Source organism: Erpetoichthys calabaricus, chromosome 9 (genome assembly GCF_900747795.2).
Source record: "Erpetoichthys calabaricus chromosome 9, fErpCal1.3, whole genome shotgun sequence".
NCBI classification, from domain to species: Eukaryota; Metazoa; Chordata; class Cladistia; order Polypteriformes; family Polypteridae; genus Erpetoichthys; species Erpetoichthys calabaricus.
The window spans coordinates 106,394,785-106,408,226 of record NC_041402.2 but is presented as its reverse complement, the minus strand read 5'-3'; the positions used below and the strand labels follow the sequence as shown (position 1 = coordinate 106,408,226).

Sequence of the window (13,442 nt, the reverse complement as noted above, 5' to 3'; positions counted from 1 at the left end):
TTAATCAGAAATACAAATCAATGATGCACCAGCCACATCTAAGTAGCATGATGTCTCCAGGTTCACTGAATTCATGCTGCTTGCCAGGGCTGGACAGATTATCACCTGAAGGTTTCAACATTTCTGGAAGGACTTGACACTGCCATATCTATCTATCTATCTATCTATCTATATCATTCTCTCTCCTCTACTAAATTACTGTAAATCATACAATCTAGTCAGCCCTGATCAATGAAACAGGGCAAAGACTCAGCAGATGGTACCAATTATCATCTTGTTGCCTTAGTGAAAGGTTTTTTATGACACATGATGGTTTTGGTGAATGGTTCTAAAACAGGTCAAGTTCTTGTATTCTTCTTCCTCCAACAATTCTGCAGTTCTACTTTTTGCCCATGAGGCAGCCTCTATTACCACAGCTGGTTAACCTTACTCTGGAATAACCTTCCATACCTACAAATTAATCAATTCAGTTTTAGTTAATGGTTTTCTTCAAAAAGAACTATTTCATGCTGATGACATCTTACTTTATTAAGGTAATTTACTATATTTATTATTATAAATAAATAAATAAATCTGCTCTCCTGCCGCTAAACTCTCATTTACAATCAATGCACCATCTCATCACCCATTCCAGTGGCTGATTCTATTAAATTTTTTCATCAATACAATAAAGAACATGGTCCAATTATTCTTACATATATAAAAGGTATTAACACTAGAATTACCAAAGCCAATGAAAAACTCATAAACCCAGCCCACATTAAATCCCTTCACACTTCTCCATCAGCGTCTTTGGTCTTGTAAATGTGTCGATAAGCCCAAGCATTCTGCTATACCATCACACCACGCCGCCGCAGAATGGGCAAGAAGTTCTCCCTGTTTAAGGCTTGATTATCTGGGAGTGAGCTAAGTTGTATAGAGTAAATATTTTCATGTGTGTTTTTCATATTTTAGTAATAAATGCCAAAATGTAGATATGAACTGTATAATGTGTGAAGGCTGATGGCCAAATATCAAATAAACACTTTCACAAAAGGTACAAAGTGCAATACGACAACTTCTGTGGTGCAGCAGTAAGAACTGCTGAGTTACAATTCTAGAGGTCGCGAGTTCGAAACCAGCTCCCCATTTTGAGTAGTGAGCTGCTGTTATTGTTAATATTATACAATAAAAACATACATTTGATTTGTGTCTGTAACAGCCGGTGTAAATTTATAGTACTTGTAACTTGTAAAAGTTACCATTTTTTTTCTTACTTTTATTCTCTCAGTCATGATTACGATGCAACCCCCCACTCCAATTTGACGTCGTTTGTTTTTATCTGAAACTGGGAATAACTGTAAATGTGAGTGATGTTTTGAAACAATGGAACTGGAAGTTCTCTGATCTGGGGGGATAAAACAAACAAATACTGGTGAATTTGCCTTCTTCGTATCTCACTGTTACTTGAATTTTTTTCTATTCAGTTTTATTGAGTGTTCATGCTTATGTTGAATTAGTAGACACCTTATGGTCCATGGTGTCAAAGCCGCACTGGCAAAAAAACAGACATCACATCTACAGTTTTTTCCAGTTTCAGATAAAAAGTAACTGCATCAGATCTGGGGTGGGGGGGTGGGTGTTGTATAAAATAAGTGCTAACTTTTACAAGTACTATAAATTTACACCAACTGTTACAGACACAAATCAAATGTATGTTTTTATTGTATAATATTAACAATAAAAGCGGCTCACTAATCAAAAAGGTAAATCTGCAGGGGACCTGGTTTCAAACTCACGACCTCTGGATTATAACTCCGCAGTTCTTACTGCTGCTCCACGGAAGCTGTCGTATTGCACTTGCGTGAAAGCTGATGGCCAAATATCAAATAAACACTTTCACAAAAACTACATTATACAGTTCATGTCTACATTGTTATTTATTACTAAAACATGAAAAATGTTTGTTTTAACAATGTGTTTACATAGATTGTTGCAAACATGGAACACACATGAAATTATTTACCATATACAACTCTAGGTAGCGCACTCCCAGTTAAGGCTTGAAGTGGGAGAACTTCTTGCCTTTTCTGTGGCGGTGGGGGCGATGGTATAGCAGGCTGCTTATCGACACATTGACAAGACAAAATACGCTGATGGAGAGGTGCAGAGGGATTTAAGGGTTTATGAGTTTTTTTCGTAGGCTCTGGTAATTCTAGTGTTAAAGAATCCGTCATTAACTGTTCCTCTCTCCAGTTACCATTTTGTTACAGAACGGCTACTTTTAAAGTAACCATTAATTCCAATCTTAAATATATCAGTGCTCTAATGCCATGTTCCCATCCTATCAAATACCGGTCTAATAATATTTTCTGTATCCATCCTAATTACAGAAAGAACTGGAGGTGGAATATATCTTCCAGACATGGAGTGCTATCATGGGACATTTGTTCTATGACCTGAACTTGTTCTCCCAATCCCACAATTCTATCCCCTGGCTTTCTACCAACAATAAAATTACCATCCTAAAATAACTATTTGCTCCAATAAAGCTAAAATCTCATTCATTACATGTTGGCCAAATTATTACTTATCTGGTGGGTAAGTGGTATAAAATAAGTCATTAGATCAGTGCTTACAATAATATTGGCAACTGAAACCCTGCCTTGTGTATTGATGGGAAACCCATAGTTTTTTCCAGCATGGTCAGAAAGAGGCATCTCTATCCAAGTGGATACTTTTTAAAATGATACTAGTCTTGTATGTTTCAGTCTCTGAGGCACAGTTTTGCTATTCCTCCCTAGTCTGTAACTCCCTAATCATTTTCAAACTTCAGTTTATCCTTCGATACATGTTTTATCATGTATGGCATTAAGTGGACGTGTTAATCATTTGGGAGATTTTTTTTTTTCATTTTATATAATTTAATAAATAATGTTTTGTTAGGTTAACTGTCATTTACATCTGCACTTAGTTGTTGTTACTTAATAAACATATGATTACAAAAACAAAATATAAAAAAATACCCAAACACAGAGCAACAGGACTCTGTTACAACCTTGAACCGATCTGTGGCAAAATACTAAAAAGCACAGGTAACTGCCATAGGCGAGCATAACCTTTTACTGGAGCAAACTTCCATGCCAATTCCACAATCAAATAGGTTCTGGATTGTGTTGACTCTACTTCAATAGAATTGGGAGAACGGCATTTAACCTTGGATGTGGAACCAAAAATAGCTACTCCCTTTTATGATGCTAGAATTACCGTATATACTCAATGTATAAGTCTGGTCTTGAAACCCGAAAAATCGATCATAAAATCAGACCCCGACTTATACGCCCATTCAAAAATGCAACACTTGATTTTTTTTTCTATTTTAAACATCTTCCTTCCTTCCTTCAATCTCGCATCAGTTTCTCGGGCACATCGAATTTTGTTGCAGCAGGGCAGTTACCAATTTCTTTCGCTACTTCAATGACCTATAATTTAAATCCAGCTTCATATATTCTTCTGATCAAATGCACCATCATAGATAAGGGATGCTCTTGCGATAAAGGTGTATGAGGGTGTGAGATACAAAAAACAAATCAGTGCAAACGTTGCTTTGGAATAGTTCAGGTATTACGTAGGCACGAGAGAGAGAGAGAGAGAGAGAGGGAGGGGTTAGGAGCATGTGCTGATACAGCGCATTGCCGCACCCACATTGGGGGGGGAGGCTGTGTGCTCCGTGGTTACTCTCTTAGGTGGCCATTAGCATATCATATCTCTTGGACCAATAGCGTGAGTTTTCCGCATTCGACTTATAGGACCGACAGAATACCAGAAATTATACAGTAAAATCAGGTCCTGACTTATCTGCAAGTATATACGATACTACATTTATAGAAAAACAACTTACTAAGAAATTATATATAAATGCAGAGAAGGAGAGAATAACTAAAAGGTTTCCACAGCAGCAACCTACCTCTGGCCTTGATGGGTCATGGAGACACTGTGAACCCACAGTATTTAAGATTCCGGAGTACATGTCACCATTGAGGTGTACATTTTTATTTGTCTTGCTAGACTGAACACATTACGTTAAAATATTTGTCTGATACAAGCTCTACATTACATAAAAGAAGAGAGCAACTGTTCTTTCTTGCATTTAACATAGTAATTACATTATTATTAGTGCTAAAGACATCTACCCTGTATATTCCCCTACGCAGTTCTCTTGGGGTCACTTCTGTATAACTGGTACATTACCAAAATTATTCTTTGCAAAAATCTTAATGGGATTAACAAACTGTTTGCCAAGGTTATACCTGCTGTCTGCTTGAACTTTGAAACACCCATCACAGATTATTTCCTTCATCAACAATGGAAAAATGATTAACCAAGTATGACTTTCCTTGTGCAGTTTTAAAATCACCTGTGCAAAAGCATTTTAACATTTTACCTAGCTCAGTAAAGATACACTATTATAAAACCTAGGATTACTTCTGGCACACTACATTCTAATTAGCTCCTACATTGGTACAGACTTTTTATAACCATTAGGGTACCTTTACAAAAAGCAGGTATTTTTTTTTTAGTATTATGACCATCCTGCAGGAATTTATGCTTTTAATATGGTCTCCCTTGGGCCTCTTACTGTTCTCTGCAGCACTGCCATCATATACCACACCATGATATCCTAAACCAATTTATGATTAAAAAAAACAACAAAAAAAACAACTTTTTTTTTCTGCTCAAAAATTGTAATATAATTTATTCAAAAGCCATATAAACTTAGTTTAATACAGATACTGTCCACCTAGCTACTGTGTCTAAAGCACAATGTCAGAAATAAAAGAAAACTCTGAAGCTGGCTTGCAACAACAAAAAAAAAAAAAAAAAAGTTCACCCACTATCAGCTATTATTGCACATAAATACATTACCCTGGCTGCATAGCTCCACATCTCAATGCGGTCCTGTAATCTCTTCTTGCACTCTGGTTGCAAACGAACCCGTTTATCTTCTAGTGCTTCCATTAGACAAGACATCTCTGAAGGGAGAAGTATTTGATTAAGTAAAATTTTAAAAAAATTACTTAAACTTAAATGATTTCTTAAGGATATGTTTAAACATTTCAGAGCAGAATTAAAGATCAAAAGGACTAGAGAAAATTGAAACTGAACCATACTATTTTCTAACACTGCGTAATCCTGAGCAGGGATGTGGGGGACTGGAACCCATCTCAGCAAGCACAGTACACAAGGTAGGAATAATCCCTGGACAGGGCATCAGTCCATTACAGGATGAATAAATGTGCACAAACACACCACATGCATACTAGGGCTAATTTAGTGTTGCCAATCCAATAACTGCATGCCTCTGGAGTGTTAAAAAACCGGAACACCCAGAGAAAACTCAAGCAGAAACGAGAACAACAAACAAACTCCAGGCAGGGAGGACCTAGGGCACAAACCCTGGTTTCCTTACAGTGAAGCAATACTGCTATCACTGTGTTGCCCATTGAAAATATAACATTGCTAAATTAGTCTATAACTTTCCTCTTGGAAAAACGGATTGTATAAGACATATAGCTGGTCCAGTTTATTTGATTACGAAAACAAAAAGTTTAAAAACAAAATACTGTGTAATAAAATTCTACGTATACCTTTCTGAAAAATAAATTTGTAACAAAGACAGTGGACTTAAGATCACTAAAATGCATTCCATCTATAAATATGTGTGTAATATGTGTATTACTGGCCTTCTTACAAAAAAAGTTATGAACATCCAACATTTTTTTTATAGTAAGAAATTGTGCATTTCTGAGTCCCTTACAAATCATTTGATCTCTCAATGGCTGCAAGCCATTCTTTATATTTATCGTCTTATTCTGCATTGAGAAGAGATATTAATATTTATAAGAAATGAAGAAATATTTGTTTGCCAGACTTTTAGATTCTTAAACTCTGTCATTTTCTTTCTAATTCACCTCCTTAGTGGATTTTGTCCTCTTAATTGTATTTGAATACTGACAAAGCACAGCAGAGACCTGGACAAATGACACTGGCTCCTTAAAGGAGGATATTTTAGTATTATCCACTTGTGTGCACTTATGAGTAATTATTGACATGAAAAATCAGATTAAGAACAACAAAATACTAAAAGAAAAAAAGAATTCATATGCAACTAAATTCCTACTTTGTTCAGTAAACATTTAGCATAATCAGTCTGTAAATTCTGGACCGATTAAAAAAAAAAAAAAAAAAAAAAAAGAAACAGCTTGCTTAATTAATGTAGGAGTCCAATTAAAAGAAGAAAATGGTTCGGAATGAAATCCTGAGAATGGCTGCACTATAAAATTTAAAAGGTAGCCCATCGAATAATAAACTCAAATAAAACAAGCACATGTTTACTTTCTTGGAAATTATGGCAGAATTAAATGTGTTGTTTGCTTTCTAAATTCAGACTTTTATTAGTAAGTTTTACAAAATATGACTTATAAAACAGACTGCCTCGTGAAAAGCATATACACATATTAAAAAGGAAAAAAATGAACAGTAATACATTCATGTTCATATATCTCTTAAAAATGTCTATACATTAACACTAGAAACACCATGGCCAAAGTCAATTGGTATTGATCTTAAATTAAATGTTTTAATTATTTCCTTAGAAATTTTCAAAAATGCTGAACAACAAATTCTACTTACAAAATGTGATTGATGATTTTTTTTCCCCCCAAAAACAAAAAAAAAATTTACATTTACTTATTAAGGCTGACACCTTTATCCAGGGCAACTTACAATATCTGAGATACAACTGTGTCAGCTGTTGGATTTGAACCCACAACCTCATGATGAAGTCCAAAACCTTAACCAATACGCCACTGCCTGCCTCTCTCATGTTGCTATTGCTATCAATATGATTGATGAGCACATTACTGGAAGGCAGCTCACTCTCAGCATTTTCAGAAACACAACAATGTATGCAAATGTGACAATAAAAGGTTAGCTTTATTTGTGAAGGACTGATGCAGCATAGTACTTAGTTGTTAATGATGTGCTTTTTAGGAGGGGAAAAAATATTTGAGAACAGCTATATTTAAATGCAGCCTAGTGCACAAATTGAATCACAAATGCACATATTGCATCAGATACATACAGTGCATCCGGAAAGTATTCACAGTGCATCACTTTTTCCACATTTTGTTATGTTACAGCCTTATTCCAAAATGGATTAAATTCATTTTTTTCCTCAGAATTCTACACACAACACCCCATAATGGCAACGTGAAAAAAGTTTACTTGAGGTTTTTGCAAATTTACTAAAAATAAAAAAACTGAGAAATCACATGTACATAAGTATTTACAGTCTTTGCTCAATACTTTGTCGATGCACCTTTGGCAGCAATTACAGCCTCAAGTCTTTTTGAATATGATGCCACAAGCTTGGCACACCTATCCTTGGCCAGTTTCGCCCATTCCTCTTTGCAACACCTCTCGAGCTCCATCAGGTTGTATGGGAAGCGTCAGTGCTCAGCCATTTTAAGATCTCTCCAGAGATGTTCAAACGGATTCAAGTCTGGGCTCTGGCTGGGCCACTCAAGGACATTCATAGAGTTGTCCTGAAGCCACTCCTTTGATTCCTTGGCTGTGTGCTTAGGGTCGTTGTCCTGCTGAAAGATGAACTGTCACCCCAGTCTGAGGTCAAGAGCGCTCTGGAGCAGGTTTTCATCCAGGATGTCTCTGTACATTGCTGCAGTCATCTTTCCCTTTATCCTGACTAGTCTCCCAGTCCCTGCCGCTGAAAAACATCCCCACAGCATGATGCTGCCACCACCATGCTTCACTGTAGGGATGGTATTGGCCTGGTGATGAGCGGTGCCTGGGTTCCTCCAAATGTGACGCCTGGCATTCACACCAAAGAGTTCAATCTTTGTCTCATCAGACCAGAGAATTTTCTTTCTCATGGTGTGAGAGTCCTTCAGGTGCCTTTTGGCAACCTCCAGGCGGGCTGCCATGTGCCTTTTACTAAGGAATGGCTGCTGTCTGGCCACTCTACCATACAGGCCTGACTGGTGGATTGCTGCGAGATGGTTGTCCTTCTGGAAGGTTCTCCTCTCTCCACAGAGGACATCTGGAGCTCTGACAGAGTGACCATTGGGTTCTTGGTCACCTCCCTGACTAAGGCCCTTCTCTCCCGATCGCTCAGTTTAGATGGCCGACAGGCTCTAGGAAGAGTCCTGGTGGTTTCGAACTTCTTCCACTTATGGATGATGGAGGCCACAGTGCTCATTGGGACCTTCAAAGCAGCAGAAATTTTTCTGTAACCTTCCCCAATCCTGTCTCGGAGGTCTACAGACAATTCCTTTAACTTCATGCTTGGTTTGTGCTCTGACATGAACTGTCAACTGTGGGACCTTATATAGACAGGTGGACTCCAATTAAGCTGCAGAAACATTTCAAGGATGATCAGGGGAAACAGGATGCACCTGACCTCAATTTTGAGCTTCATGGCAAAGGTTGTGAATACTTATGTACATGTGCTTTCTCAATTTTTTTATTTTTAATAAATTTGCAAAAATCTCAAGTATCTTTTTTCACGTTGTCATTATGGGGTGTTGTGTGTAGAATTCTGAGGAAAAAAATGAATTTAATCCATTTTGGAATAAGGCTGTAACATAACAAAATGTGGAAAAAGTGATGCGCTGTGAATACTTTCCGGATGCACTGTATGTGATGATATGACTACAGATGTGTACACGAACAAATAAAGTGGCTGTTTATTCTTGCATTTGCACTACATACAGTAGTATTATTGTGAAGATGCCAATAATCTATTGTGACTGCTGATCTAGACTGTTTTGTAATAAGTGTACATACCACTTGTCATTTACAAATACTTAAATATCTACACAAATACATGTATGGCTGTATTTTTAAAACCACTACAAAAAAAAAAATCAAAAAACATTTCTACTTTATTTGGCATTTTATGTACCCAATTCATTGAGATCTGTTTTGCATTTTATTAATAAATACTGACATTTTTCTACTCTGCAAAGTTTATTTTTTTTAATTTAAAACAAATGTTAACACTTAAAGTAAAAATACTGTAGCGGTGCTACATGATTAACATTGTTGTAAATGTATTTTGTGCTGAATGACGTCTTTTGTAGCGTTGTCCTGTTTACATGGTCTGTGTGTCTATGTAAATATAGGCCCCTGGAAACAATGGGGAAAGGGTAAGACTGTGGAACCGTGGTCCCTCATGATAATTTGTCCTGTCAATCCCATCATCTGCATCCGGGTCATTCACTATTTATACAGGAGAACAAAAAGAAAAAAAAAAAATCCTGTATTACTATAACGAGCCAGGAGAAAGCACTGATCCAGATCACTTACACCTTTTTCTGCTTGCCACTTAACGTCTGACAACTTCACCTTTGCAACACAAAACCACGGGATTCTAGACTACACCAACACATCGAGGATAAGCATGGTGAGACTGCTTCTTGTTGTTTGGGGAGCGTTTACAATCATTTCAATAGCTTCTTTCGTGTTAATTTTAATCTCCTCCTGTCTACAAGTTATGCGGACGAGAATTTTTCTCAGCATCTCCTTGCGATAATACACTTTCAGGGTGTGAATGATGCCCAAATCCAATGGCTGAAGCACTGCCATGCAATTGGCTGGGAGTAATTTAACGCAAGCATTATTTAAATGTGGAAGCATGTTGTGGGCAGCACAGTTATCAATCAGAAGCCGAATCATCCTTTTTTTCTTCTTTACATTGTGAGGTTTCTGAATTCTTTTTGGATCCCCCCACTCCCCACCTAATGGGAACGACACGCTGAAGTGCATCCCGAACCGCGATTGCCGCGTCTGTGGAAGATTGTTTGTCTGTTGCTGGGGCAGGGCAACAGCAGGCTCACAGTGCTGTAGTGAAGCGCCACAGAAGCAAATCATAAAAGATCAGGGTCACACTATAAGTCCCTGTTTTGCACCCCAAAACATAAGGCTTAGTCTCAATACTTTAGAAAAATCAGCTTTATTCAACTTGAAACAGGAACAGCAGGGTGATTTATTGTAGCGTGATCTGCCACTCTCCTATACACAGACACAGCAGTCAGGCAGGGTCATGGCCAGGTTAGCGGCCAAGTAATATGGTTCCCTGCATTTACAAAGTTCTTTGCATCACCCATCAATATCTTTTCTGTTTGCTTCGGTGAAGAGCCGCAGCAGAGCTGTGAGCCTGCTGTTTCTCTAGCAACAGATAAACAGTTTTCCACAGAGGAGGTGATTGCACTTCAGGACACTCTTCGGCATGTTGTCCAGTTGTGGGAGGTCCCAAGAGAGTTTAGAAACCTCACATTTTCTTAAATGAGTGCCGCATTAATAGGAATGTTTCTTGAACGAGCATCACTGAACCACATAAAAACTGCTTTTTTGACGTCTTCAATAGGTTTGCAACCCGACATTTTTCTTCTTTTTCTGCTCAGTCTTTGAAGAAAGTTGACAGTGTTGATGGCGAAATTCCAAATTCACTACCAACAATTGCTGCAATTGAGAGCTGCAAAAAATTTTCAGTTTTTTTTTCTATTATGAACTGTTATCGTTTTTTCGTGTCTGCCGTTTCTATAGGAGGTTGACAATGTTTTTCAAATGTTGACGAGCAATAAGCAAAAGGTATCACTGAAAACCACCGAAAACAAAAACAGCAAAAACATAGTACGAGGAAAGTTTGAAGAAAGAAAAAAAAATTAAAATGTTTGTTTGGGGATCGCTCTGTGGATGGTTCATTCAGGCATTTCAAGGTCTTTTGGGCACTTCGTTGTAATGAAAGTATCTGCTGAATGTATTTTGTAGTAATGAGATTTCTATAGACTCGTGTCATATGGGGAAACTGTCAAGACCATAAAAATACTTCGTTGTAATGAAAATTTCATTGTAAAGATATTTGTTGTAACAGAATTTTACCTGTATATATTATTTGGAGTTTGTTTAATTTCTTTTGTTTATTAATATATACTCACTTTATTATTTTACATATTATTTGTCTTTGGCTTATCTTTGATTGCGAAATGAGGAAGTTTATTTGGAAGAAGTACGGCTTGTCGGGTCTAATGTTCCTCAGCTTGGTAGTGTGGCTGCCGTTGCCTTTACAACATATGCAAAAAAATATGCGGTATTCAGGCTACCTAGAGTTTTTGGGGGTAGGGCAGTAGGGATGAGTTATCAGGATGCTGAGTTGATACATCATTATGGAGAACAAAATAATTCAAATGCCACTTTGTGTAGCTTTGATAATTTTAATATTGAAAAAAAAATGTGGTGGTTCTAGTGTTAAATAATTTTATCATTGTATAAAAAGGAATGTGTAAAACAACTTACGTCTTCCTTTTCCTGGAAGGATTGCTGCACACTGATGTTTAAGATCCAGCGCACATGCAGTATGCAAGACTGGATCCACAAAAATGTCTGCTTTGCTTTCTTTCAACATGTTAAGCACTTCCTGTGAAAAGTAAAATATAATAAAAATAGCTTAACTATATGGATTACTGAGCACATTACAGTATATAAGCAGACTTTTATTGTCCCTCAAAAAGTAAAGGTAAGTAAATATCAAGATATTGGGTACTTCCATTATAAGCCGGAGGCTTCCAACTGAAGTACTGTGAAGATCTTAAAATATCTGGAGTTATTTTAGCTGGAGAAAAAGTTAATGCACGTTACTGACTACCACCCACTAAATATAGAATAATTCATGTAACTGAAGAAAACACATACCTTCTTGCACTGTTCATTTTTAATCTTGAGTAAGTTTGCCTTCAAACATTCTTCAACTTGTCCAGTTTGCTCCTGAGCAGCAGCCTCCTCTGCACACAAACTAGATATCTGTTGGGAGAAAAACATTGTTTAGGACTTGATTTGATGAAGAAAAAAATGGGGGATGGAGTGGGGAGATTCTTTTAATAAATTTAAAACTTGCCACTATCCATCCATTATCCAACCCGCTATATCCTAACACAGGGTCACGGGGGTCTGCTGGAGCCAATCCCAGCCAACACAGGGCGCAAGGAAGGAAACAAACCCCGGGCAGGGCACCAGCCCACCGCAGGGCACACACATACACACACACTAGGGACAATTTAGAATCACCAATGCACCTAACCTGTATGTCTTTGGACTGTGGGAGGAAGCCCAAACAGACACAGGGAGAACATGCAAACTCCACAAAGGGAGGACCCGGGAAGCGAACCCGGGTCTCCTAACTGCGAGGCAGCAGCGCTACCCACTGCGCTACCGTGCCACCCAACTTGCAACTAAAGACTTGGAAATGTAGGGAGAAAAAATGAATTACAGATGTAGGCCAAGGTTTTGGAATGTAATTTTAGCAGTTAGAAAAGGCATAACCATAAGTGTCTCTTTCGACATCACTCCTATGTAACTCCTTGATATAAAAAGTACATATCAAATTGCAAGTACCAAGTTACTATCTGGTTATTTACAAAATAGCTGTGTGATTTCAATGTCTGTTGGAACAGTAAATTCTAGACCTACAGAAATGACTGCATGAACATATGTGCAAATCTTTATAACATTTGCTCCAACCCTTTCCAAATAATATTAGTATTATAGTGAATTTTGATTTAGTGTGAGGGATGGGTAGGCGATGTCATTTCTTGAGAATCTAGGAGTCAAAGTAAGCGTGGCCATTAGATGCTACCATATACAAACTAATGCTGATGTTGGTCTCAGGGCATTTGTATCTTTAAAAACCTGATTACTTTATGAAGCTACAGGGAAAACAAATATTAAAAAAATCCCCAAATACTTAAAACAATGTAACTAATATAGGACAATGTGAAAATGTACAATTGTGAAAATTTTTTATGTAATGAGACAATCTTGATTTTTTTTTTTACTCTGCATTATGATGCATACTACTGAAAATGCAGACAGACCTCTTCTTTTTCAGCACATACAGTGCATCCGAAAAGTATTCACAGCGCATCACTTTTTCCACATTTTGTTATGTTACAGCCTTATTCCAAAATGGATTAAATTCATTTTTTTCCTCAGAATTCTACACACAACACCCCATAATGACAACGTGAAAAAAGTTTACTTGAGGTTTTTGCAAATTTATTAAAAATAAAAAAATTGAGAAAGCACGTGTACATAAGTATTCACAGCCTTTTTCCATGAAGCTCAAAATTCAGCTCAGGTGCATCTTGTTTCCCCTGATCATCCTTGAGATGTTTCTGCAGCTTAACTGGAGTCCACCTGAGGTAAATTCAGTTGATTGAACATGATTTGGAAAGGCACACACCTGTCTATATAAGGTCCCACAGTTGACAGTTCATGTCAGAGCACAAACCAAGCATGAAGTCAAAGGAATTGTCTGTAGATCTCCAAGACAGGATTGTCTCGAGGCACAAATCTGGGGAAAGTTACAGAAAAATTTCTGCTGCTTT

The 13,442-nt window shown here is 37.4% G+C and overlaps 1 protein-coding gene across 1 annotated transcript in view; it reads right to left on the bottom strand.

Annotated features, from left to right (window-relative positions):
- Positions 1–13,442, bottom strand: part of glg1a (golgi glycoprotein 1a) — a 314,175-nt gene that overhangs the window by 4,485 nt on the left and 296,248 nt on the right. Inside the window, exons 24-26 of the mRNA XM_051931535.1 lie at positions 11,752–11,859; positions 11,356–11,476; positions 4,906–5,012 (exon numbers count right to left, since the gene is read on the bottom strand). Coding sequence (XP_051787495.1) covers positions 4,906–5,012; positions 11,356–11,476; positions 11,752–11,859 — 336 coding nt within the window. The remainder of the gene's footprint in view (positions 1–4,905; positions 5,013–11,355; positions 11,477–11,751; positions 11,860–13,442) is intronic.